This window comes from Balaenoptera borealis (genome assembly GCF_965194805.1).
Source record: "Balaenoptera borealis genome assembly, chromosome: 1".
NCBI classification, from domain to species: domain Eukaryota; kingdom Metazoa; phylum Chordata; class Mammalia; order Artiodactyla; family Balaenopteridae; genus Balaenoptera; species Balaenoptera borealis.
Window position 1 is genome coordinate 126,691,102 of NC_138860.1, and position 26,591 is coordinate 126,717,692.

At 34.9% G+C, this 26,591-nt stretch overlaps 1 protein-coding gene across 7 annotated transcripts in view; it reads left to right on the top strand.

Annotated features, from left to right (window-relative positions):
- USP33 (ubiquitin specific peptidase 33) overlaps positions 1-26,591 on the top strand; it is a 63,477-nt gene that overhangs the window by 26,386 nt on the left and 10,500 nt on the right. For 2 of the 7 annotated variants that reach the window (XM_082354911.1, XM_082354908.1), the window contains exons 2-21: positions 94-225; positions 429-482; positions 915-977; positions 2,123-2,275; positions 4,521-4,623; positions 5,700-5,769; positions 7,264-7,377; positions 9,880-9,958; positions 11,094-11,505; positions 13,562-13,702; positions 14,962-15,077; positions 16,242-16,414; positions 16,539-16,609; positions 17,611-17,644; positions 19,282-19,327; positions 19,770-19,950; positions 20,354-20,480; positions 21,642-21,811; positions 22,939-23,020; positions 23,670-23,778. In XM_082354911.1, coding sequence (XP_082211037.1) covers positions 145-225; positions 429-482; positions 915-977; positions 2,123-2,275; positions 4,521-4,623; positions 5,700-5,769; positions 7,264-7,377; positions 9,880-9,958; positions 11,094-11,505; positions 13,562-13,702; positions 14,962-15,077; positions 16,242-16,414; positions 16,539-16,609; positions 17,611-17,644; positions 19,282-19,327; positions 19,770-19,950; positions 20,354-20,480; positions 21,642-21,811; positions 22,939-23,020; positions 23,670-23,778 — 2,379 coding nt within the window. In that variant the 5' untranslated portion in view covers positions 94-144. Of the gene's footprint in view, positions 1-93; positions 226-428; positions 483-914; positions 978-2,122; positions 2,276-4,520; positions 4,624-5,699; positions 5,770-7,263; positions 7,378-9,879; positions 9,959-11,093; positions 11,506-13,561; positions 13,703-14,961; positions 15,078-16,241; positions 16,415-16,514; positions 16,610-17,610; positions 17,645-19,281; positions 19,328-19,769; positions 19,951-20,353; positions 20,481-21,641; positions 21,812-22,938; positions 23,021-23,669; positions 23,779-26,591 lie in introns of all 7 variants that reach the window. The other 5 variants (XM_082354907.1, XM_082354910.1, XR_014234303.1 and 2 more) reach the window with 3 other exon arrangements.

The window sequence follows — 26,591 nt, forward strand, 5'->3', positions numbered from 1 at the left end:
CTTATAAACATGTATGCTTCTTGTTTTATCTTTTAATAATTTTTAATATATTAGCACTTTTAAAATTGACTTTTCTGGTCAATTTTTCTGTAGGTATTACCTCATTTGGAAAGCCTTGAGAAACAGGAAAACATTTCTAACAAAATGTCAGCTTTTCGAGGTCATTGTCCGCATTTGGATTCAGTTGGTGAAATAACTAAAGAAGATTTAATACAAAAATCTCATGTAAGAAAGAGGGCTTTTTTTCTTCCTTTAGAAAATCCTTTAAAAAATCATATTCGTTTTTCTCCCAAATATGTGTTTTTTATAAATTACTACAATATTCTATGTTCATGAATCCAAATTTTTTATATATGATATTAGTGAATGTATATATTTGGCTGTATTTATGTAATGGTAATGTTGTCTGTGTGATTTTCCTTTCATAGGGTTCTTGTCAGGATTGTAAAGTCAGAGGACCAAACCTTTGGGCGTGCCTGGAGGTATGTATATGTTTCTTCTCAAAAGTTTGATATAAAAATTTATATCTGAATAAGGTTAACTGGAAGATTTTTTTTTGACACTTAGAGGACTTCATAAATGAACATACTTTAAGAAGATCATTATCGATTATAAAAATTAAACTTTAAACTTTGGGCTTTAACTTGCAGTGCTTTTTGCAGAGTTTGGTAAATCACTAAAATATTTTACCCTCACCTTTTATTAGCGGTGACATATCTTTTAGCTTAGAAATATTCTGGTTGTATTCTGTTGTGCCTAGTACCTTTTGGTTAAAATAACTGACTTTGGAAGTCATTTAATGTTTCCGTTAAAACATGTGATCCGAACTTCATTGTAAATGTAATTGTAATGCTATTATTGTAAATTTACATGTTATAAAAAGCTAATTTTCCTTTTTATATAATTATTTATAGAATAGATGTTCATATGTTGGCTGTGGTGAATCACAAGTAGATCATAGCACCATACATTCTCAGGTATGTATGTAGAAAAATTTCGTGCAAGATGTTTTTTAAAGAGAGCCTGAAGGAAAGGGAGAGCAAATACAACATTAAGTTGTAATTCAAAATTTTGTCCGTTTTTCTTTTTTTTTTTTTAATAAACGAGTTAAATCTTAGCTTATAAAAAGGTGGGGAGGGGAATTGCTAAGATCAATATTAGAAAGAGGTTGTAGTTAAGAGAGTAGTGATTTAAGAAACGTACCTCCAGATGTATGGAGGTGGTAGCTGAAGGTATTAGTAGGATATGGAAGTTGAAGTCAAGAATAGAAGCCTAGGCTATGACAGGGCCTGGCTGACTTCAAGTCTCAACTCATATACCTTTTTCTCTACATCCTCCTTACTGGAGTCCCCTTTCTACGTCACCCTGGTTGTTTGGTGCTTGTGTGTAATTCTGGCATGCTTCTTTTACAGATTAGATAGAGCTCCCATTCTAAACTATACATTTTCTTGAGAATGAACTGTCTTGTTCATATTTATCTCTACAGCATTAACTGTTCTCAACCAGGGTTCCTCAAAAGAATTAATTACGGCTCTCAGGCATCATGGTACATAGTTAATTTACTTCTCTTTGGTGCATCTAGAATGGTGGTATTATGTACCATTCTTGGGAGAATTGAGAAAATAGTTACTCAGATCATTGTCTATAGGGCATTATTCTCTTGCAGAACTCTAGTTGAGAGAGGCTGGAGTTTCGTATATCCAAGATCATATTCACTATCGCTTGAGCTGTTTTGTGCTTTGATTCATGTCATTTATATTCTTTTGCCATTCTGATCTCCTGGAACAGTTAACTGCGCTATTGTCAATTTTCTTGTATTATAATTACTTGCTAACTGCAAAGCAGAGTCTTATCTTTATAATGAGTCTTATCTTTATCTTTATAATGAATAGTGGTGAAAAATGACAATAGAATAACTTTTGGAGTAGGCTTAGATATTGTTACTATTCACTATGCATTAGCAATTTATCTAAAAAATGGTTTTTTGGTGCTCCAGTTTAAATTTTCTCTTTTGAGTATATTGTTATTCATCAAAGGCCAGCAGTTTATCTTCTATGATCCTTTGAAAGGTTTTCAACTATAATTTTGGCTCCTCTTCTCTCTCTCCCATGAAATTATACAGGAGACAAAGCATTATCTAACTGTGAACCTTACCACTCTTCGAGTATGGTGTTATGCTTGCAGCAAAGAAGTATTTTTGGATAGAAAATTAGGAACTCAGCCTTCATTACCTCATGTAAAACCACTTCACCAAACACAAGAAAATAGTGTCCAGGTAATAATCTAAATCTGTGTAATTAAAATATCAAATATTTTCAGGTAATAATTTCAGAATATGTCATGTAGCTGAAAGCTAAAAGAGCCCTACTTCACCTGTACTTTAAAAATTTTCCATAATGTGCCTTTTTTCCTCAAATGAAACACCAAAGCTGGCCTTCGTTCTTTTGTAGAGTGATGGATTAGAGTGAAATTGGAGCCCACACCTGTCTGAAGATGGAAAAGCACCTGATGTGTTTTAAAAACTTAAAAAAACAGCTGGTTTAAATAGTGTTCTTTTTCTAGCCAATCTGATTCTAGGAGAGGTGATGGGCCTTCTTTGATAGGCCCTAATTCTGCTCTCTTTTCCTCATTTCCCTCCCTGCTTCACCCCCATGTATATTACTGTAAACATTTTACTAATTTATTGAAAACCAGATAGAATACATTAAAGCTTAGCATCAGTGTTTGGTTACAAAAGATGTGTAAGCTTGCAAAGATTGGTCACTTAATATTGAGACTTTTCTAGTCATATAAAAAATAGGAAAGGGAGGGACTTCCCTGGCTCTCCAGTGGGTAAGACTCCACGCCTCCACTGCAGGGCGCATGGGTTTGATCCCTAGTTGGGGAACTAAGATCCCGCCTGCTGTGCAGCGTGGCCAAAAAAAAAAAAAGAAAAAAAGAAAAAATAGGAAAAGGAATGAAAAAAATAAGAATAGTTGGTGTCTTATCATCATTTGGTCTGTATGGTTTAATTAACACATCAGTGAGTTTTTTCCTTCTGTGTTATAGAAATCACATTGTATTTCTATAATTGTGTTCTTTGATACCAATTCTTAAGATTTTTGTGTTGTATCTTTGTATCACATTCTGATGGTAGATATTTGTGATAGTAAATTTGCTTGCCTCACACATTATATAACTTAAAGTGACTAGATTTTAGACAAGGTATACTTGTTGCATTTCTAGTTTCACAGTTGAATAACTCTAGGTCATAAATTACCATCATTACTGTTTCTCCTACTGATACCTATCTATCATTCAAAAACGTGTTTTTTGGTTTTTTTTGAATGCCATGGTAGTTTGAAAATAAGTTTGCCTGAACCCTCTAACACTATTAACAAAAATGTGATAATTAAAAGTTGAATCACATGAGGAACTGATAACAATTTATAATAATCTAAAGAATAAGTACAGATAGTTCACAAAGAAGAAATACAAATTAAAACACATCGAGAAAATAATCATCACTGACTAAAGAAAAGTAAGTTAAAACAGCTATCTGCCATTTCTGCCCAAATAGATTATGATTGCAAACTCTTAGTGAATGCTGAATCTGGTTGAATAAGTATACTGATACTTTTCTGATAGCTTGTAAATAATTTCCTGATGAGTTATATTTATGACACATAAAAGGCATGAATTTAATTTCATACAACTTCCTGATGATCCCATTGTTGAAGAAATTACTCAGAAGAAAAAAAAAGTTATTTGTACAGATTTTTTTAGCAGTATAAAATTTACAGGCTGTTTGAACCCAGTTCATCAGAACATTATTTATAGAATAACAGTATTGGAAACCATTCAAATGTCATTAAGATTTTTCAAACAATTTTGTAGGAGGTAAGATTTTGAATGATTTTTTTTAAAGCTGCTCTACTTCTCTGTATTTCAATACACCAAAGTGAGAATATGGGGCCTACCGAAATATCTAGTATCTACAGATGCCAGGAAGGTAAAGTAAATGTATAAAGTGGGTGGGTATAAGTGCATATATGCATGCCTTGAAGAAGAGGAATAGGCTGTAGTAAGCTGGAGAACCAGAACACGTACTAAGTACATTCTGCTGTTCAGTTTCCTCCTCCCACTGATGGTTGCTAAATGGGTTCAGTGTACTTTGATCTTCTGCTATTAGAAGAGAACTTGCCGAATTTGATTTTTATGTGAGCTCACCCAGTTTTTAAAATATTAGCTCAAAGTTTTGCTTTTGTTTCGGTTTTTGTCCTTTTTTTTTAAAAACAGTGTGGACTAGCATTTGACCAAGTCACCAGTTGCAACCTCTTGAGTTAATCCAATTCTCAGGAATTAATATTGGAATTTAAAAAAATATTTAAAACTATTTCATACGCATAAAAGTATGCAAAATTACTTTAGTAACAAGTATCGGGAGAGATTGTAGAAGTCTACAGATAAGCTGCGAACAAATTAAAAAAAAATTTTGACCTAAGGATTTGTTCAAGCCTGCTATCTTTTCTGTTATCAAGGATTTTAAAATACCCAGTAACACAACATTAAAAACTCCTCTGATTGCTGTATTTGATGATCTGGACATAGAAGTGGAAGAAGAAGATGAACTTAAGGCAAGAGGTAAAATAATTCTCCTGTATAACACTCCTTTGTATGCTACTGTCCATTTCTTTAGGAAATTGTACCATGTGAAAATTTCAAAATCTAGAGATGATCAGAAGATAATTACAAAAAAAAATTCTAGGAATCAGATTATCGGTTATGCTTTTTAAAAAAAATTATCAGTTTACATAATTAATCAGGGTGCATTTTTAAGTTCTAACTTTTTTTGTTTATTTATTGTATTATGCATCACTTGAAAATACCAAGGAAATATCCTTTTGTTTTTAATGATGCATGAGTGGAAGTAATGCTAGTTGGCAGTATTTGATTGTAAGAAATCAATAAAGTAATTGTATTTAAAAAAAATATTCTGGGGCTTCCCTGGTGGCGTAGTGGTTGAGAATCTGCCTGCCAATGCAGCGGACACGGGTTCGAGCCCTGGTCTGGGAAGATCCCACATGCCACGGAGCAACTGGGCCCGTGAGCCACAATTACTGAGCCTGCGTGTCTGGAGCCTGTGCTCTGCAACAAGAGAGGCCGCGATAGTGAGAGGCCCGTGCACCGCGATGAAGAGTGGCCCCCGCTTGCCGCAACTAGAGAAAGCCCTCGCACAGAAACGAAGACCCAACACAGCCATAAATAAATAAATTAAAAAAAAAAAAAAACATCTTTTAACAAAAAATAAAAATAAAAAAAAAATTCTGAAATTTGACCTAGTAAAATTGTATCTGTGAAAAAGCAAACTAACAACTTTGATGCTTCGTTTCTCTGATATCACTTTACTAAAGCCCACAGTTCTTAGTATAAACTATCTATATAGTTTAGTACAGACTTTTCTGTTTTATAGTTGAGGTAAGGGAATCTTAACCCTTTAAGGATATATTTAAATAATTTTCTGAAAATTAACACTTTGGTGTAAGTCTGACCTCTTCGAGTTATTCAAGTTGCTGTTTGTATTTCTATAATGTATTTTGTATTTCCTTAACATAGTTTGGGAACCATAATAATTACTTAGTTACATATTCAGCAAACACTCATAAAATTGAGTCATTGCATTATTGAATGATGACATAACTTATAATTTTTCCTAATAGGTCTTACAGGTTTGAAAAATATTGGAAATACTTGTTATATGAATGCAGCTTTGCAGGCTCTTTCCAATTGGTAAGTAGAGAAATTAATTTTGTTAGTATAGTTTTTTAAAGTTACTCTTGGAGAACTTCCCTGCTGGTGCAGTGGTTAGGAATCCACCTGCCAAGGCAGGGGACACGGGTTTGATCCCTGGTCTGGGAAGATCCCACATGCCATGGAGCAACTAAGCCCTTGCGCCACAACTACTGAGCCTATGTGCCACAACTACTAAGCCTGTGCTCCAGAGCCCACGAGCCACAACTACTGAGCCTGCACACGTGCTGCAGCTACTGAAGCCTGCAAGCCTAGAGCCTGTGCTCCACAACAAGAGAAGCCACCGCAATGAGAAGCCCGCACACTGCAACGAAGAGTAGCACCAGCTTGCAGCAACTAGAGAAAAGCCCGCGCACAGCAACAAAGACCCAGTGCAGCCAAAAATAAATAAATAAAATAAAATTATAAAAAAAAAATAATAGAGTTACTCTTGGAGCAGAAAACCGTGCTGCTGTAGTACACTCAAAAAAGGAGTGAGAGGAGAAAAGAAAGAAATATACATTAATAGTAATATGGGAAAGAGGTGACAATTATATTCAATTCCCCTAGCCAACAGGATCCCATTAAATCCTTGCTGTACCTCTTCCCTCACCCCTCTCAACACATAGTGCTGCCTCCCCCCCTTTTCTGAAATGCCCCCACTTAAAAAATTATCTGGATTAACTAAAGCCTAAATGTATAAATATTCCTGAAAAAGTTATTTCCTCTTTCTTGTTGAGTAACTCTTAAGGTAGAGTAGGCAAGAAACTGAGTTGGGACATAATCCATTGTTGTCCCAATGGGGTTGCTTTGATCATGCCTACAGTTTCCTAAGACTGCTGGTCCTGGCTCAGACCCTAGGTGGTTGTATGTCTTTGAGGAAGTTATTTGTTTTTACGTCTAGAAAATGAGGAGCTTGAACTAATTAATTCCTCAAATCACTTTTAGTTCAGAGGTCCTAGGAAAATATTTTATATTTTTCTGTAGGTGGAAAGTCTCTAATAAAGCAATTAGGTTTTTTTTCTTAATTATAGTCCTGTAAAGTAGGTAGGTGCAGTATGGAATGTTCTGCAGATGATCACCCAGGGAAGAGATGAAAAGTCATAAGATCAAGTCCTGAGGAACCCTGATAGTTAGATACCTGGTAAGAGCAGAAAAAACAATGAAGAGGGAAAAGAGTTACCAAAGAGGTCAAGAAGAAAAGTAAAAAAGTGCATTACATTGGTCAAGAGAAGGGGGTAAACCACCTGTGACAAATGCTACTGAGGGGGAAATGAAAGGTGTTTACTGGATTTGGCAGCATTGAGGACTCTGATGTGGTGGGTCAAATCTGATTTGATGGGTTGAGCAAGATAATGAAGGAAAGAATGTGAAGCTGTAAAAGGGAGCAAAGAAGTAACAGATACAGGGCTCTATGTGCTGTCAATTCATTGAATGACTAGAAGTCAATCAGTATTAAGCTGTGACTGCACTCTTTTTTTTTTTTTAAACTAGCCCACCTTTGACACAGTTTTTTCTTGATTGTGGAGGACTAGCCCGAACAGATAAGAAACCAGCTATTTGTAAAAGTTACCTCAAACTGATGACAGAGCTGTGGCATAAAAGCAGGTATGTACTTAATATGTTTATTTTCATTATTATATTTTTAAATGAATATCATTAATATTAAACACTTGCAGGTGCATTTATACAGCTGTAAAAAGTAGACAGATTTGAGACATTCAGTTTTGGGCATGTTACATTTGAAAATGAACATCCAAATGAAATATCTGGACTGGAGATAAAATGTTGAACTGTTAAAGCTGCTGTTACTGACACTTCTGATTTTTAATTCAGGAGTAGGCATTCTCACAATGCTAAAATCAGACCATAGAGGCATATATGAATGTTTATTTTTCTGCTTATGTTTATTTGCTCTAAGTGTAGCATTAGAAAAATAATTGTTTGCTGTAATATTTTGTATTAGAACTATTCAGAAAGTTGCATTTAATGGTTCCTAAGAACTGCCCAGCCTTTCTCCTAAGAAAACAATCACCAAAGCTTTCATGTTCTTATATTCTTAAGTGCTTCAGTTTTCTTTGAGATATTTGACTCCCTACTAAAGAGTATCTCTTGAGTTAAAAATTTGTTATTACTGTCATTTCAGTATGCTAGGAAAAGATAGTTTTAATGAATTATTTGGGGATGTGAAGGTGTATGTCATTCACATTTCTAATAGTCAAGAGACAGAATTCTCCCTTGTTATTTATCCCTATTGGGTATTACCCGTTGCTGCCAAGGGTTCTAACATTTCTAAGTCCCTTACTGCATAGCTAGAACTAACCCTTAACTGCTATGTTTAAGCTTCTTTGCCCTGAAACTATAAACTTAATATTCTTGGAAGTTTACTAAACTTCAGAAGTATCATAGTACAGAATTTTAAGTGATTAAATCTTGCATCTGGTTTACTTTTCATTTTTGTTTTCATGAGTATTTGATGGCTGGTTTAAAATTTTTATTTAGATAGTGTACTAGATATACTTATCCCAGGAATTTAAAGTAATTAAAATATTATTTTAAGTAATTAGAAGTATTTTTTGAAAAATCACATAGTAGAGCATAATCATTTCATTAGGGAGGAGAACAATAAATTATGTAGCTTAAATATCAAAAATAAGCTCTTTTGATGAACCTGTGAAGCATAATACTGGGCAATTTTTTTTGTTTGTTTTTGTTTTTTTTTCTTTTTTTTTCTCACTGTGTTTTCTTTTTTAAACGAAAGGGCAATCTTTTTTTCTTTTTTTTTAAATTAATTCATCAATTTATTTATTTTTGGCTACGTTGGGTCTTCATTGCTGTGCATGGGCTTTCTCTAGTTGTGGTGAGCAGGGGCTACTCTTCGTTGTGGTGCGCGGGCTTCTTGTTGTGGTGGCTCCTCTTGTTGCAGAGCACGGGCTCTAGGCGCGCGGGCATCAGTAGTTGTGGCTCGGGGGCTTGGTAGTTGTGGCTCGTGGACTCGAGTGCAGGCTCAGTAGTTGTGGCGCACGGGCTTAGTTGCTCCGCGGCATGTGGGATCTTCCCGGACCAGGGCTCAAACCCATGTCCCCTACATTGGCAGGCGGATTCTTAACCACTGCGCCACCAAGGAAATCCCTGTATATATATATATATTTTTTTTAATTAATTAATTAATTAATTTATGGCTGTGTTGGGTCTTCGTTTCTGTGCGAGGGCTTTCTCTAGTTGTGGCAAGCGGGGGCCACTCTTCATCTCGGTGCGCGGGCCTCTCACTCTCACTATCGCGGCCTTTCTTGTTGCGGAGCACAGGCTCCAGATGCGCAGGCTCAGTATATATGTTTTTTTAATTTTTAAATTTTATTTTATTTTTTTTTTATACAGCAGGTTCTTATTAGTTATCTATTTTGTACATGTTAGTGTATATATGTCAACCCCAATCTCCCAATTCGTCCCACCACCACCACACACGCCCTTTTTTAAAAAATATTTATTTATTTTATTTGTTTATTTGGCTGTGCCGGGTCTTAATTGCAGCCTGTGGGATCTAGTTCCCTGACCAGGGATCAAACCTGGGCCCCCTGCATTGGGAGTGCAGAGTCTCAGCCACTGGATCACCAGGGAAGTCCCAGTACTGGGCAATTTTGAATGATTTTTTGAAACACAGATACTTTTCAGTTGAACTCTTTGAATTTTTGATTGTTCGTTCTTTTTTTTTTTTATATTTATTTATTTATTTTTGGCTGTGTAGGGTCTTTATTGCGCACGCGGGCTTCTCTCTAGTTGTGGCACGCAGACTCCAGAGCGTGCAGGCTCAGTAGTTGCACCACACAGCCTCTTCAGTGGTGTTGCATGGGCTCCAGAGCACTTGGGCTCTGTAGTTGCGGCATGCGGGCTCTTTAGTTGTGGCACACAGGCTCCTTAGTTGTGGAGCGTGGGCTTAGTTGCCCCACGGCATGTGGGATCTTAGTTCCCCGACCAGGGATCAAACCCGTGTCCCCTGCATTGGAAGGTGGATTCTCAACCACTGGACCATCAGGGAAGTCCCTGATTGCTCATTTCTAAAATAAAAACTAAAAATCACAGATTTCTTCCTAAAAATGTTTTCTTCCTCAGGCCAGGATTTGTTGTGCCTACTAATCTGTTTCAAGGAATTAAAACTGTAAATCCAACATTTCGGGGGTATTCTCAGCAGGTACGTCTTTATTGCTTTTTATTCATAATATTAATCTTTAATACATTTGCAAAATGCTATTATGCATTATGCTATTATATACTCATTTGCAATTCTAAGAATAATAACCCCATATATTTTTGGCTTACATTTTTCCACATTTCTCTTAATTTCATATTTTTCTAGAAATTTTAAATTTGGGGGTGTTTAAATATGTCAGTATATTCTAGTGCTTTTAGCTTTGAAAAGTTCCACATCCAGAGATAAATTTTACCTGTATTTTCTGATTTAATTAAAAAAAATTCTTTAGACATGTGTCATTTATTTCACATTACAATATAATCCAAATTTAATTTTTTGCAAACAGCTAACAAATTGTACGAAACTACAGATTTAAGAATTTTCTTATCTGGTTTTAAAAGTTTCTTCTTTATTAATTTTTATGCTTACATTAATATATAATAAGGTCTGTTTCTGGGCTTTCTAATCTGTTTCATCGACCTGTAATTTTTTGGATTGATACCAATGGCAGTTTCAATTATTGTACTTTATATAATGTTTTTTTCATGTTAATACCTGGTCCTCACATATGTTTCTTTTTCAAAACAATACCTGTTCTCTGTTAACTTTTTCTGTTGCAAATTCCTGGATCACAGAGACTTGGTAGACATAAGTTGGGGCCTACGAATTTGTATTTTCAATAAACATTCTAGGTTGATCAAGGATTTTTGAGATACAGTGCAAAATTGGATAAAGCTTTAGTTTTAAGCCAAACTTATACTTGAATTTAGGATATCTCTCTGAATTCTTATTGTCAGATGAGGCAAATCCTTACTCCTCAAGTTTTTTAAAATAGCAGCAGTACTAAAGCTGACCTCCAGATCATCTTCAGTTTTTTGTTGCTGTTGTTTATTGTTTTTTTTAGTTTTAATTGAAATACATGTTCAGTTTTTTAAGTACTTTTGTTTTATTTACATAACTTTTTAGAACTTAGTGCTTCCTATCCCTCCAATGCCTTATGTCTACAAAGTTGTATTTCCTTAGTATAATGCTACACATTTAGAAATCAGTTGCTAACCACATTTTGTATATTTTCTCATTTCTACATACATGTATTTTTAATGAAATGGTAATATCTATGTTGCTTATATATTAGGATGCTCAAGAATTCCTTCGATGTTTAATGGATCTGCTTCATGAAGAACTGAAAGAACAGGTCATGGAAGTAGAAGAGGATCCTCAAACTACAATGACTGAGGAGACCGTGGAGGAAGACAAGAGCCAGTCAGATGCAGATTTTCAGTCTTGTGAATCTTGTAGCAGCAGTGATAAAGCCGAAAATGAAAATGGGTCTAGAAGCTTTTCTGAAGATAATAATGAAACAACAATGTTAATTCAGGATGATGAAAACAATTCAGAAATGTCAAAAGATTGGCAAAAAGAGAAGATGTGCAATAAGATTATTAAAGCGAATTCTGAAGGAGAATTAGATAGAGACTCTGTGTCTGAAACAGTTGACTTGAACAATCAGGAAACTGTCAAAGTGCAAATACACAGCAGAGCTTCAGGTGACAATTTTTATAATTTGCAAATGATAGTGTTTCATTTTTAGACAAAGGGTGCAAGATGTGTTTATATTTAAGATGATATTTGTAATTTTACCATTTTCTGATTTGGGGAGAGCGGAATTAGCTTGATATGTGACTTTAGAATACATTTCTAATTTACATGTTAATGTTCACAGTTTATATTTAGCATAATAAAAATGAAATAGAATAATTAACAGCTTTAGCTTAATATTTTGTGTGTCGTATATGACATTATAGTTCAACCATACTAATTGAAAGAAAGAGGGTATTAAATAGATGTTAACTTTTGGGCTTTCTAACTAGTAGAGTTTAGTACTATTTGCATGTGAGTGTTAAGTTAATGTCATTTAAAGCAGATTTGGTTGAGATCTGCAAAATAGCAAAATAATCCAAATTGTAGACTGTTAGATTTAGATTGCTGTCATTGGAGTCATATCAGCTACGAAATACTTGGTGTATGTTTGGCATAGGAGTTTAATTAACTATAATGAACCCGGTTACGATAGATTATACCGTAATACATGTCATTGTTCCTTTGGGAAAGAGCACGTGGCCAAATGAAAGATAGTTGAGCTAGGTTGCTTTGCATTTTACATTTATTTCTTCTAGGGTTAACTTGTGTTAGCTTAATGTGGTATTTAATTCTCCAAAGCACGTAAAATTAAACCATCAGAGGTTCAGATTCTCTGACCTTAAAATAAGTGGTAGACAAGGAACATAAAAAATTTATCATTTGTAATTACTGAAGAGTAGGAACTACTAAACAATTTACTTATGTTTTTGAACCCCACATTTTTTCTGGAGGAGAAGGATACTTTCTTAACCACAGGAATACTTGTGGTTCACCCATGTGCAGTACATAAATGCCTTCTAGTCAGGAAAACGTGTGAGGCTCCTTGATTATACTGATGTTATGTTAGAAGTTTAGATGTGGTTAGAAGTTGTTTAGTCAATAGATATGTGAAATTTCAGTATTGAAAGACTTAGCCGTCTGCTATCTAGCCTTTCCTCATCAAAAGCCTGATTAAGCCTGATTACTTGACATACTGGTTCTTTATTGTTCCATATCAAGTTTATTCTTACAATTAGTAACTAATTGATGACCTGGATTAGGGATCTGGGCTTTTACATTTTCTGATTGAAAAATGTGACAAAGACCGTATATGACACGCAAAACCTAAAATATTTACTATCTGGTCTTTCACAGGAATCATTTGCCAATCCCTGACCTAGATGATATTAACTTTATTCCCTTCTGAAAGGCTAGAGCGAGTCTCCTCCTCTTTCTTCCCGCAATATTATGCAGTCTGCTTTTAGTTATGGTTGGGATAATGAGAAATGCCTCTGTGAAAGTAATAAAAGTCATTTATTTTGCATTATCTGGAAAATTCCCTGAAATCATTCTGTTTCAGGGTCTGTTATGTATAATTCTCTTTTCTTCACTCAAATACTTTTTGAGCAGTCTCTTGCCCTGGAATATATGTTATGTACTAGGAATCCAACAGCAAATCAAGATAGCTCTCATAGAGCTTATATTTTCTTGATTCATAATTTAATTCCAAAAAAGGTGTTTTTTTCTGACAGAGGGTTTTATTTCCTTTTATAACAGAGTAAAATAATTTATAATTACTTTATGCCTAAATTTCTTGTTAGATTTTGCTTACTATGTCAGTTTGGGGGGATAATCTCTTTTTCTCCCATATGGTTTTAAAGCTTTCTAAAAAACTGCCCTAAATTGCTTTTGTTTTTTAAATACTAAGTTAGGATAAATATGATCCTCTTTGGCTTTATATTTCCACACTTATATTTGCACACTTTCTGGATTGCTTACAACAGTAATGTGTTATAAACGTTAATTAGATTCCTAGGGGGAAAATCACTGTTAGTTTGCTTAGCAAGCGTAACGTCTATCAGGTATTTCACCTGACATTTATTAATGTGAATTGTGTTCAAAATCTCAGATGAAGAAAGCTTTATTTGACAGGTGGAATAATTTTACTATTTAAGGTAATAATACAAATTTTAAATATTACAGAATATATTACTGATGTCCATTTGAATGAGCTGTCTACATCACAGACCTTCCCATCAAGTGAAGGTGTTAACCCACGTGTATCAGCAAGCCCTCCGAAATCAGGCAGTTTGTGGCCAGGATTGGCACCCACACACAAAAAAGGTAGAAGTTTCAGTTATTCAGGTTCCTTTGCTTTGATAGTTTAAAATGTTAATTATGAAATATTATTCAAGCTTTTTAAATTGACAGCATACTTTTACACAACCATGATTTAAAATTTTTGTGTGTGTGTGGCACAAATTTACATACAACAGAATTCACTCTTTTGGTGTAGGGGTCTGAGTTTCAACACGTGCATAGATTGTTACCATCACCACAAACAGAATATAGAACAGTTCCAGTACTCCAAAGAATTCCCTTATACTACCAGACCATCCCACTACTCCTCCCAAAGCCCCAGCCCTGTGAATCTGTTCTCTATTCCTATTGTTTTTCCTTTTCCAGAATGTCATATAAATAGAATCATACAGATGTAGTCTTTTGAAACAGGCTGCTTTCACTTAGCGTAATGAATTTGAGATACAGTCACATCGCAGGTCTGAATAGTTCTTTTTTATTACTGAGTAGTATTTCATTGTGTGACTGTACTACTGTTTATTCACTCACTGACAAATACTTGAATTTGTTTCCAGTTTTTGGCAATTATGAATAATGTTGCTATAAACATTTATGTACTGGTTTCTGTATGAACATAAATTTTCATTTGTTAAGGGTAAGCACCTGGATGTGGGGTTATTGGTTTTATGTTAGTTTTATGCTTAATGTTGTATGAAATTGTTTTTCGGAGTGGCTGTATCATTTTGCTTTCCAACCAGCTATGTATGAGAGTTCCAGTATTAGAAAATGTAAAACTGTAAAACTCTTATAAGAGTTTTCATGACCTTGTGTTAGAATTCTTTAAAGACATCAAAGACATCAAAAGCATGATCTGTAAAAGAAAAAAATTAAAATCTTTCTTGGCAAAAGACACCATTAAGAGAATGAAAAGATAAGATTGGAAGAAAATATTTGCAAATCGCATAGCTGACAAAGGACTTGTATCTAGAATATATAAAGAACTCTCAAAGCTTAATAGAATCCTTTCTTCAAATAAAGCCTTACTTGGAAGCAAAAACAAATAAGTAAAAGCAAAACTATTCTGGTTGAAGTCAAGATGGGAAGCTGAATACTTTCTATTTCATCATGGTTTCTCTTTGAGGTTTTTGTGTGTGTGTGTGTTTTCTTTAGGTAATGCTTTTGAATGGTATTTTGACAGATTTCTTCAGCATAGTAATTTTGCTGTTAAAAGATTTCAGAAAAAAATGCTAAAGGAACTACTTTGATTTCTAAAAAAAATTTCTATACTTGTTTTTCAATCCTAGCTCAGTCTGCATCATCTCCAAAGAGAAAAAAACAGCACAAGAAATACCGAAGTGTTATTTCAGACATATTTGATGGAACAATCATTAGTTCAGTGCAGTGTCTGACTTGTGATAGGGTGAGTATGAAAGAATTATAATACACAGGAAATTTCTTTCAAATGCTCTTTTTAAAAAAAAACCTGACAAAATGGTGTGAAAGTTTAATTTCTTCTCCTTGTTGTTGATGATTATACATGTATTTCTTGTGTTTGCAGAAGTATAAATTGATTCTAGGAGTAGAACTTGTTTTTTGGAAGCAATAGTAACATACTGATTTAAGGATGGGTCTTGACCTGTCACTGGACAGGCATGCATTTAGCAGGAAGAATTAACTTAGTTCTTCATCTCTGGTCACATACAAAGGAGATATGTTGCTCAGCAACGAGAATTTGTAACACATGCATATTCTCCCAAGGCTGATGAAATTAGTAGGAAACTGTTGTTATTCACAGACACAAGGCTATGTATATATCTTCTCCACTTGGTTGTATGGCTTGTAAATATTTTCCCATGTTAAGTTTGGATTCAGATAATAAAAGTAGTATCATGTTCATACACAAGAGCATGAATGAAAATCATCATGAGATTTTTAATAATACCTCTAAATTCCTGAGTTTCCTAGAGGTTTTCTTAAGAACAGTTTTACTTCAGTGCAGTGATGAATATAGTTAAGATGAATGTAAAATGACCTATCTCAAAAAAAAAAAAAAAAAAAAACCCAAAGTAAGTTTTCAGTTATTGTGTTAGAATTAATTCAAATCTAAGGGTTTTCAATAGGGTTATCTTAATGTAGGCTATTTTGGTACCAGATATTTAAATGGAATTATCCTGAAATGTTTTCAGCTGTTTAGGTTTCGCATCTTGTTTTTTAAGCTACATTTAAAAACTATCACTAGAGGTCATTTTCAAAAATAAATGCAGTAGTGCGTAACAGTTTGGACCTCAGGCTACAGTGGCTGTGTGTGAGATACTTCTCTTTACTGCAATGTCCTTGACTAATGGGGACGTTAGTAGTTACCTCATAAGGTTTATGTGAAGATTAAATTTAGAACAGCACTTGGTACAAAGCAATTTTGCTTTCGTTATTACTATTTTAGCTTTGTTATTACTATATAAAAAGCAGTTTGTTTTTTTGTTCTTTCTTATTATAATTTGCTTTGATCTTTGCCGTCTAAAATCTATCCTCAGATGTTTGTGCTGGATTATTTTCATCCCATTCTTAAAACACAAAACAATTTTAGGTGTCTGTAACCCTCGAGACCTTTCAAGATCTGTCCTTGCCGATTCCTGGCAAGGAAGACCTTGCTAAGCTGCATTCATCAAGTCATCCAACATCTATAGTCAAAGCAGGATCATGTGGTGAAGCATATGCTCCACAAGGGTGGATAGCTTTTTTCATGGAATATGTGAAGAGGTATGTATGTGTTTTCTTTGTATTAGTTGATTGTTAAAACTGCTGTTTCTGCTGTACTGGCAGAACATTTCCTTTCTTTTTTCTATCAATAATGTTTCAGGTTTGTTGTCTCATGTGTCCCTAGCTGGTTTTGGGGTCCAATAGTAACCTTGCAAGATTGTCTTGCTGCCTTCTTCGCCAGAGATGAACTAAAAGGTAAGAAATACGAAATAGTTTTCATCTATGGCTAAACTGTTGTGAGTGATCTAAAATACTAGTGGGACTAAATATAGAACGTATTCATAAAAGCTGAGTTTTTTTTTTTTAATTTATTTTTGGCTGTGTTGGGTCTTCGTTGCTGTGCGCGGGCTTTCTCTATTTGCGTCGAGCGGGGGCTGCTCTTCGTTGCGGTGTGCGGGCTTCTCACTGCGGTGTCTTCTCTTGTTGCGGAGCATGGGCTCTAGGCGCGCGAGCTTCAGTAGTTGTGGCACGTGCGCTCAGTAGTTGTGGCTCACGGGCTCTAGAGCACACGCAGGCTCATTAGTTGTGGCGCACGGGCTTAGTTGCTCTGCGACATGTGGGATCTTCCCGGACCAGGGCTCGAACCCGTGTCCGCTGCATTGGCGGGCGGATTCTTAACCACTGCGCCACCAGGGAAGCCCGAAGCTGAGTTTTGAGGCAGCTCAAATAGTACTTGCCCATATTGCCACAGTGCCAGTATCTACCGTGACAACATAAACACTATAAATAATATCCTGAAATAATTGATACAAATTCCTATAGTACTAGACAATACAGTATTTGAAGTGTCTAAAGTCTTCTCTGGGATTGAAAAAAGAGAAAATTCAACCAAAATATAAAAAACTTACTTGTATATCTGGATTAGTCTGAATTTCTCCATAGTATTTAAGATCCAAGCCTTCACTATTTTTGTGTGTCCAGCACCTTGCTTGGACATATAACAAGCAGTCAGTAAATTTTGTTGAGTGAATAAGTATACAGGATGTTATTTGAGATACGCCTTCAAGGTTGAAAAAAGAGCAGGTAAAGGGTGTTGTAGGCGTGGTAAACGTGCTGACTCGAGCAGAGACTAAAAAATGTGAGCCTTGTGTTACTGTTCTACGGGTTCAGCATCGCAAGCTCAAAGAATTGCAGAACCAAAAGAAAATAACTTGCTTTTAGTTTGAGAGGAATGACCAGATCTGTTCTGTTTTCAGGTGACAATATGTACAGTTGTGAAAAATGCAAAAAGTAAGTGTCATTGGCAGTGCTTTCAATTGCATGTTTTGTATTTTAAATGGTATTTTTCTTGGTAATTTGAATTGGGCATGTGGGGTTAATTTTCCGTTTTATTTAGAAAAATATAAAGGCCAGTAAGCTTTGTCCTAGTGAAAAATGACTGGTTGTTCTGTAAAACAAATCTGAGGTTAAAAATTTAACAAATTTAATAGGCTTAGCTAAGATGTGACAGTGTATTTTAAGATATAAAATAAGTATGTAATTTTGCATAGAACATTTTCCAAATATGTTGTAAATATATACTAGGATGTATAACATACATTTTTATTACATAGGTTAATTCTGTCATCATAAATAACGCAATATTCTTTTCTGGTTTACCACCTTAACAAGCTAGATTTAGGAAGTGAAAGTGACTATAAAGGTACATAGTTTCAAGTTTGTGTAAAATTCACAAAGGTTATACCATCTCTAATGTTACCTGCTGTATGAGGGCTGAATAAAAAAGACAGTTAAGAAAAGTATGATTTTATTTCTTTATATCTACTACTAGCTGCCTTTTTCTATCTTGTAATAAGTTTAGGCTTTTAAGGCTTCTTGTTGATGAGTTAGAAAAGAAAAGTAAATGGAGAATTGAAAGCAAATATGTCTGAGGTAGAGTGAACTGGAAAATTTTTCTGAATCTCTCTGATAGAAAAATAATGGCCTACGAATAAGATCTATTAATAGAGTCTTCATAATACAAACTTCTGGCTTTTGTCAAAAACCCAGGGAAATGTTGATCTGCAGCTGTTGGTCTTCTTCATCACAAAAAGGAATAGTATATTGTTAGGTCAATAAGGAAGAAAAGCTGCCTTGTACTTTCTAGAAAAAAAATACACCTCTAGTGAATTGGAAAGTATTTATTATCAGTTTGTCCTTGAAGCCACAGCTTATACCTGAAGACGGAGTTGGCCCAGAGGGGGAATCTTTCTTGGAAAAACAGTGCCAACTAGGAAAAAGATAATAGTGAAGATGGAAAAGAACTTGCATCTACCCCAGAATCCAAAGTAGAGATCTGTCAAATATAAATTAATATTGATTATTGGGAATTCCCTGGCAGTCCAGTGGTTAGGACTCCACGCTTTCACTGCCGAGGGCCCGGGTTCGATCGCTGGTTGGGGAACTAAGAGCCTACAAGCCGCTTGGTATGGCCAAAAAAATTTTTTTTTTGATTATTAATAATAACCACTCTATATTAAGTTATTTGTTTTCACATTTAGGAATAAAGGTTGTAATATATTGACCTGACCAACCAATTCTATAAAATTGGGATTTTATTTTACCCAGTTTTACATCCTATCTGAATGTTATAAAGGCATAGCCAGGCCATAGATAGTAGAAGATTTTCATCAAAGAATTATACAACTCTAATTTTTTATCACTGATGTCTTAATTTAAATAATTTTTTTTACAATAAGGGGTTCCAGTGTTTTATTAGTATTTGTTTAATTGGTAGCGTATAATTCAGTAGTAAGCATTTTTAGTCTGATACCTTTATTTCTGCATTTTCTAAAAGATTTTGCTGTATATTTGAAAATACTAAAGGTTTTGTAGATTTGTATCGGAAACAGGTTTATTAAAATTGGTTTTCTCTTTTCACCCCTTAGATTGAGGAATGGAGTAAAGTTTTGTAAAGTACAAAAGTTTCCTGAGGTATGGGCTTTATCACAATTTAATTTATTTTATGTGATAGGTAAGGCATTAATATAACACAGGGTAGTAAATTCTTTAGCTTTGGTTGAAGAATGGAATGGTTCTATTGACCAGTGGCTGTGTATACCCTATTAAGATTATCCATTTTTAAAATACTGAGTTGCATACCAAATAAGTGCCTTTAGCAGTAAAACTATGTTGAACACAGTTTAATCAGATACGGTAGGGTCTTGCAGGTATAAAGTGTAAAATTGGAGAAGCCAGTAGCTATGAACTTAGGAAGTACCATGTTTCATCATTTCCACATTTTAACATCTCTGGAATCAGGTTATCAGAATTGCAGGATAATGTTTAATCTTGACAATATGTATGTTTAGTAGACTCTTATGTAGCATATGAAACAGTAGAATTTTAAATAATCCTACGTTTCTCCTTTAAAAAGATTTTGTGCATCCATCTTAAAAGATTCAGACATGAACTGATGTTTTCCACCAAAATCAGTACCCATGTTTCATTTCCACTGGAAGGCCTGGATCTTCAGCCATTTCTTGCTAAAGATAGTCCAGCTCAAATTATTACCTATGATCTTCTGTCAGTCATTTGTCACCATGGAACTGCAAGTAGTAAGTATCCAAGTTTGACATACGTTTTTAGATTTAAAAAAAAAGAAACATCTGAATTGATCTCTTAAACAAGACCTGATTGAACAAAAGAAAAAAGTATAAAAGTAGATTTTTATTAATTATTTTATTTTGGTTATTAAACACATGTCAGAAATTTTAGGAAATTGAATAATTTTACTCTGAAGTTTAAAATACTGGAAATTATGTTTTTATGTAAAGCTAAATAATAAGGACTTTAACATGATTATTTTTACACTGGGTTTTTAAGATTACGTTCTCTGTCCTGATTTTCATTTCCTCAAGTGGTGGTGGTAAGGGTACCTACTGGAAAAAAATATGAAGATAGTTCTTGCTATATCTTTTTATTACTGAAATTATTTAAATTTTTTCTGCTTAAATTCAGGTGGACACTATATTGCCTACTGCCGAAACAATTTAAATAATCTCTGGTATGAATTTGACGACCAAAGTGTCACTGAAGTTTCAGAATCTACTGTACAAAATGCAGAAGCTTATGTTCTCTTCTACAGGTGAGGAAATAGCTCTCCTGGATAGGCTGTTTTGACAGATATGACAGACATCTCATGTTGAGGTTAACAGTGACTTCTAAGACTTTCAAAGTGGATTGCTGAGTAAAGATTAGAAATTGTTTTGCTCTCATTTCATTATGTGAGTAAAAGTGAAAGGTTGCATGCAGAACGATCTTTTGTTAAGAGAATGTTAAGTCATTTAGTTGAAGGGCAAAGGAATATATTTTGTTTTAGAAAGACTGGTTTTAATTTTAAAAATTAGGCACTGACAGTAGGAATTAAGAACCAAATTTTCTCCTAACATAGCTAATAAAGGAGGTATTGGACTTCCTTGGTGGTCCAGTGGTTAAGACTCCACGCTTCCAACGCAGGGGGCATGGGTTCAATCCCTGGTTGGGGAAGTTCTGCATGCCACATGGCATGGCCAAAATAAAAATTAAAAAAAAAAAAAAAGGAGGTATTAATATAAAAATAAATCCTTGATACCTTTTAGTATCTTCTAAAAGATTGTAATAACAACTAAAACAGGAAAGCAGATTAACTGTTTAGATCTTATTAACAATCATTTGAATGTCTGTTCTATAGCAATAGTTATGTGGATACTAGTAGTTAAGATATAGTATTACCCCTAGAGTGTGTAATGTAGTGGGGGCAGGGTGGAACAAAGTATATTTCTCATGAATAATTTTCAAGACCTAACAAGAGTCACAGTACAGTCCACCCTCCATATCCATGGGTTCCACATCTGAGGATTCAACCAACGGCGTATTGAAAATATTGGGGGGAAGAAGATTCCAGAAAGTTCCAAAAAGCAAAACTTAAAATTGCACACCAGTAACTATCTACATACCACTTATGCTGTATTTACCAGTGTTTGTATAGCATTTACATTTTTTAGGTATTATAAGTAATCTAGAGATGATTTAAAGTATATGAGAGGCTGTGCATAGGTTATATGCAAATGCTACACCATTTTATATAAGGGACTTAAGCATCCACAGATTTTGGTATTTGCAGGGGTCCTGGAACCAATCCCCCATGGATATAGAGGGATGACTGTTAATGTGTGTGCTAAGTCTAATAAGTGAGCGGAAAAATCCACTTACTAATCTAATGGAGTAAAATGCATATTAAATTTAATGAATCACTGTCCCTTAATAGGAAGAGCAGTGAAGAAGCACAAAAAGAGAGGCGGAGGATATCAAATTTGTTGAACATAATGGAACCAAGTCTCCTTCAGTTTTATATTTCTCGACAGTGGCTAAATAAATTTAAGACCTTTGCTGAACCTGGCCCTATTTCAAATAATGATTTTCTCTGTATTCATGGAGGTAAGAAACTCTGTAATGGAAAGTAGTGGTAGGGATTTGCTGTTAAATAATTTACAAATAGGGAAAGAGCCAAGAATTTTCCTCTTCCATTTATTTTCCATTTCCCCATCTACATTCCAACTTAAATGGGCTTAATTTGCTATGGTTTCAGAAATTAGCTTTTTCTTCTAATTATAGGCAATCTGTAGCCTTTTCATAGAACAGATATTTACTGAGTACCTGTTCCAAACTCTGTGCTAGAGCCTGAAAATACCAGAAACACTATTTCTATTTGCATAGCTTTAATTTCATAGTAAAGACAGATGCATAAACAGGTAATTATGGTGCAGTGAACACTTCTATTGCCTATCATTTTTCTCAGCTGAGAGACATGCAGCTCCAACTGTATCCGTGGCTCTTATCCCTTTTGTCTAAATGAATAGCTGGCTCTTTTCCTAACTATGAAAATGTACTTGGAGTTTAACAAAAAAACCTCATGCAGTTATTTGCTAAATGTAATTTATGCCTTTGTGACTGACTGTGTTAGTGCTTGTTCCCATGACAACCTTAGTGTGACACCTTAATTAAATTTCATGGTTGAAGACTCGATATTCTCATTAATTAATTATTTTTGCAGTGAAACCACAAGAGATAGTAGAAATGTCCCGTATTGGATTTAGAAATCTAAACCTTGAAAATATTTCTGTATGTGGATTTTTCTCTTATTATTTCCCTACTTGAGCTACTAACTTAAGTCTCCTCCGGTTCCGAATCTCCCTATAATCCTTTTATGGCATTTATCTGTGCCTGCCTTTTATTATGGTTATTCATATAAATTCTTCATTTCTACTGCTAGCTCATAAGCTCCATGAAGGAAAGATTGTCTCTGATTTATCTCTGGCTTGCCCCAATACACAGTCAAGGCTTAGTAAAGATTTATCTAAGTTAAGTACTTGAACATCTTGGTTAACTTACTTTTCTCTATTTCAAGAAATATGTTCATCTTTAGGAACATATTCTTATACTTAATTTTTAACCTTTTGGGGAGAGCTTTAAGAATAATGATTGGAAAAAACGCCAGTGATTAATCAGTTAAAAGTAATATAAAGGAATTTAAGAATGAGACAGACCCATTTAAACTTTTTTAGGTGTTCCTCCACGAAAAGCTAGTTATATTGAAGACCTGGTATTGATGCTGCCTCAGAACATTTGGGATAACCTATATAGCAGGTTTGTTTTTTTAAAATCAGACAATATGGTATTGTGGAAATCAGTTTGTGAAATTCGTTAAAAGGAGATTGGATTATTTTGTATATGCTCCCTGTGCTGTATGTTGCTTATGTGGAATATTCCCTTCTTCCTTCATTTATTCACTCTGAAGTGTGAGTAGAGAGACTTTTGTGGCTAGTGTGGCCCTAGTCTAGATAATTAATTCTAAGTTTTATGTTCTGATGATCTGTATCTCTAAAAGTATGCTGTGATATTTTTCTTAAATATTTTTTCTTAAATATTGACAATAATTCATTCTATGAATTCTTACTTAGTGGCCAGGGGAAGCCTCCTTCTAATTAAAACTTGATTAAAACTGTGGCTGTGTATAACTGAAGATTTATATGTTGTATACTAACTTTTGACAGCCACTTCTTTTACTTTATGTTGTTGCAACAAACATATTTTGTAACAAAAGTAGCTGTAAGGGAAAGTTGAAATACAGATGAATCAGTAAGTCAATAAACTGATAAAATCAGCAACCCTGAAAAACATAAAATCAGGTCCTTACGATAATTTGGTTTTTACATTTTACTAAAACTTGGACACATTTCCTAGAACATCAGCTTACTTCCAGATTATCATACTTATTAAATTCTTCATGCATTAGGTATGGAGGAGGACCAGCCGTCAACCATCTGTACATTTGTCACACTTGCCAGATTGAGGCGGAGAAAATTGAAAAAAGAAGAAAAGTTGAATTGGAAATTTTTATTCGGGTAAAAAAATGATGCTTTTCAAATTATAAAAATGATCTAGAATAAAGATAAAGAACTGACAATTAGAGGAACGATGTTAGTGAAATGATTGGATGAAAGAGTTGTAATACATTTTAAGTCTCATGGGCTCATAACAGTGAGAGACCCCAGTCAGGTGACTATAGTTCTAGTGAGTTAAGTTCTTCTTTTGGGGGTTTTTGTTTTCATGGATTGGTAATAAATTTTGTTTTATGTATTGGCACTGGCAAGAAATCTCCTTATTGAAATGGTAAATTATAAGTTTCCTTAAGTTAGTGGTTTTTCTGAAAGCATCTACTCAGATTGCATTCTTTACTTCCACCCCTTTGTGAAATATAATATTGTATGGGGGGACTCTCTATACTTATACCTAGTTCCCACAAAGTGAGTATGTTATGAGGCATTTCTTGATTGCAAGCAACAGAAAGTCTGATCACAGAATCAATAGGAAGAGCTGAATAACCAGGTTTTATGGACAAAGACTAGTATAGTTCCATTTGTCCAGGTAGCAAGAAGTAAGTTTCTTCAAAGTGCTGCTGTCAGTAATACACCTCCAACCATTTATTTATTATTCGGATTCCTAGTAGAGAATCCTACTAGAGTTTGAGTCACCTGAGAGGCATGTTCATTGATATTTCTATTGAAATTATATTAGGTGGAGGGATAATTCTATAAGGGAAGATTGAGATTCTTTTAGTAAAAGAAGGAGAGAAGTTAATTGAGCAGATATTATAGATGAACAGTACATTCCATGTTGTGGCCACAGGCTTCTTTTCATAGATTTAGGGGTGTTTTTTTGTGTGTGTGTGTGCCCTTGCCTAAAGTAAAGAAATTTTCACATACACAGGAAGGTATTACAGGTGTGGATTGATTTATTGTGCTTGAGCCTCATTTGCTTTCTAAATATAAGGAGGCAAATTTTAGTTGAATATTAAAAGTAGTTCATTCCACGAATGCTTAAATAAATGGCTAATGACTATATCCATTAGGGTTTGTTTTTTTTTTAATATTTATTTATTTATTTGGCTGCGCCAGATCTGAGTTGCGGCACACAGGACCTTCATTGCCACGTGCAGGATCTTTAGCTGCAGCATACAAGCTCTTAGTTGTGGCATGCATGTGGGATCTAGTTCCCTGACCAGGGATTGAACCTGGCCCCACTGCATTGGGAGCATGGCGTCTTAACCACTGGACCACCAGGGAAGTCCCATACATTAGGGTTTGATCAACAGAAGCCATTCTAAGTCTTTTGAGTAGAATAGGAATACAGGCAATGAAAGACTTAAATAACTACTAAAAAGACTGGGCAGTGAAGATCAAGAAGACCATAGCTGACTTTCAGGAAATCTGGAAGGCTGCCATACTGGAGGTAGGAGTGGGGACAGCGGCTCAGAGTGGGGTCTCAGAGCCCAGACAAGGTAAAGAAAGCTTCTCTGTAGTGGTGTGGGCCTGGTCAAGGATGTTGGAGCCCAGGCAACGTAACAGTGGATGCCCGTGTTGGCTGGAGATTGGTGTGTGAGGCGGCACAGCTTAGTGGTGGTGGTAAAATTGAGGGATTGATTCCATGTGTAGGATTGATCAGATAATATGAGTGTAATGAGAGCCAGATTTCTTATTGTCAGATAAGGGAGTTACAGATATCAAAAGAGAGGAAACTAAAATGGACTCTTTGTTATTGGATTAAAATTGTAGGCATCTTTGTGAACTCACTGTGATAGATACATATATACATATAGAGGTATAAATGTGTGTATGTGTACACATATATAGAAATAAATGATGCACCTAAGTTAATTTCCTAACTCTGGCACTGCAAAGGCCTGGAAGCAGTAATAACTCCAGGAGGATTGAGCCTACCTAGCTCTCTTCGGATCTTGGCTTCTAAACATCTTTCTCCAGTAAAAGGAACCAGCCCTCCTTGGAGAAATGGCTGCTTTCAGGGCCAGGACAGGGGAATTACAAGATGAGCTTGGAATTTCTTACTGTTCCAGAAATTAAAGAAGTTTTTGAAGAATCATGGGGAAATGTCAAAAGTACATAGAAGCCAGCTTGAAGAGACTTTTACTTGCCAAATTTGGGACAATTTATGCTTCAAAATAAATTATAATGGTATTATAATGCATTAAACAAAATAGGAGATATTGTGTTCATACCGTTATAAATAAGTGAATAAATTGAAAGACTGATGTGGAATGGAATATTAACATAGTTCCAGCTTATTCCCCACAAAATACATATTAATTTCGAAGAGAAAAGACTGAGCAAGAAGAGTCTGGCACCAACTCAATGAAGTCATTAAAGTGAACATCAGTAGCAGTGGAACATATCAAAATCATGTGCTAGGATAGGATACAATGAGAAGAACACATCATCACTTGTTTGGTAGACAGTGCATAACCTGAGTATCAAATGAGGAAAGCCAGGCAGACCCAAATTGGGGGACATTTTATAAAACAACTGGCTTGTAATCTTCAAAATTGTCAAGATCGTGAAAGTCAAGACTGAGGAACTGTGCCACCTTAAAGGAAATATGAAGTTACATGCAACAAGTGATTCTTGCTTGTTTTTGTTTTTTGTTTGGTTTTTTTTTTTTTCGTCCGAGTGGCATGTGGCATCCTAGTTCCCTGACCAGGGATCGAATCCGCACCCCCTGCAATGGAAGCGTGGTGTCTCAACCACTGGATCGCTAGGGAAGTCCCAACAAGTGATTCTGAACTGGATCTTCTGGCTATAAACATTATTGGATCAATTAGAAAAACTTGATGGAGTCTGAGGATTAGGTGCTAGTATTGTAT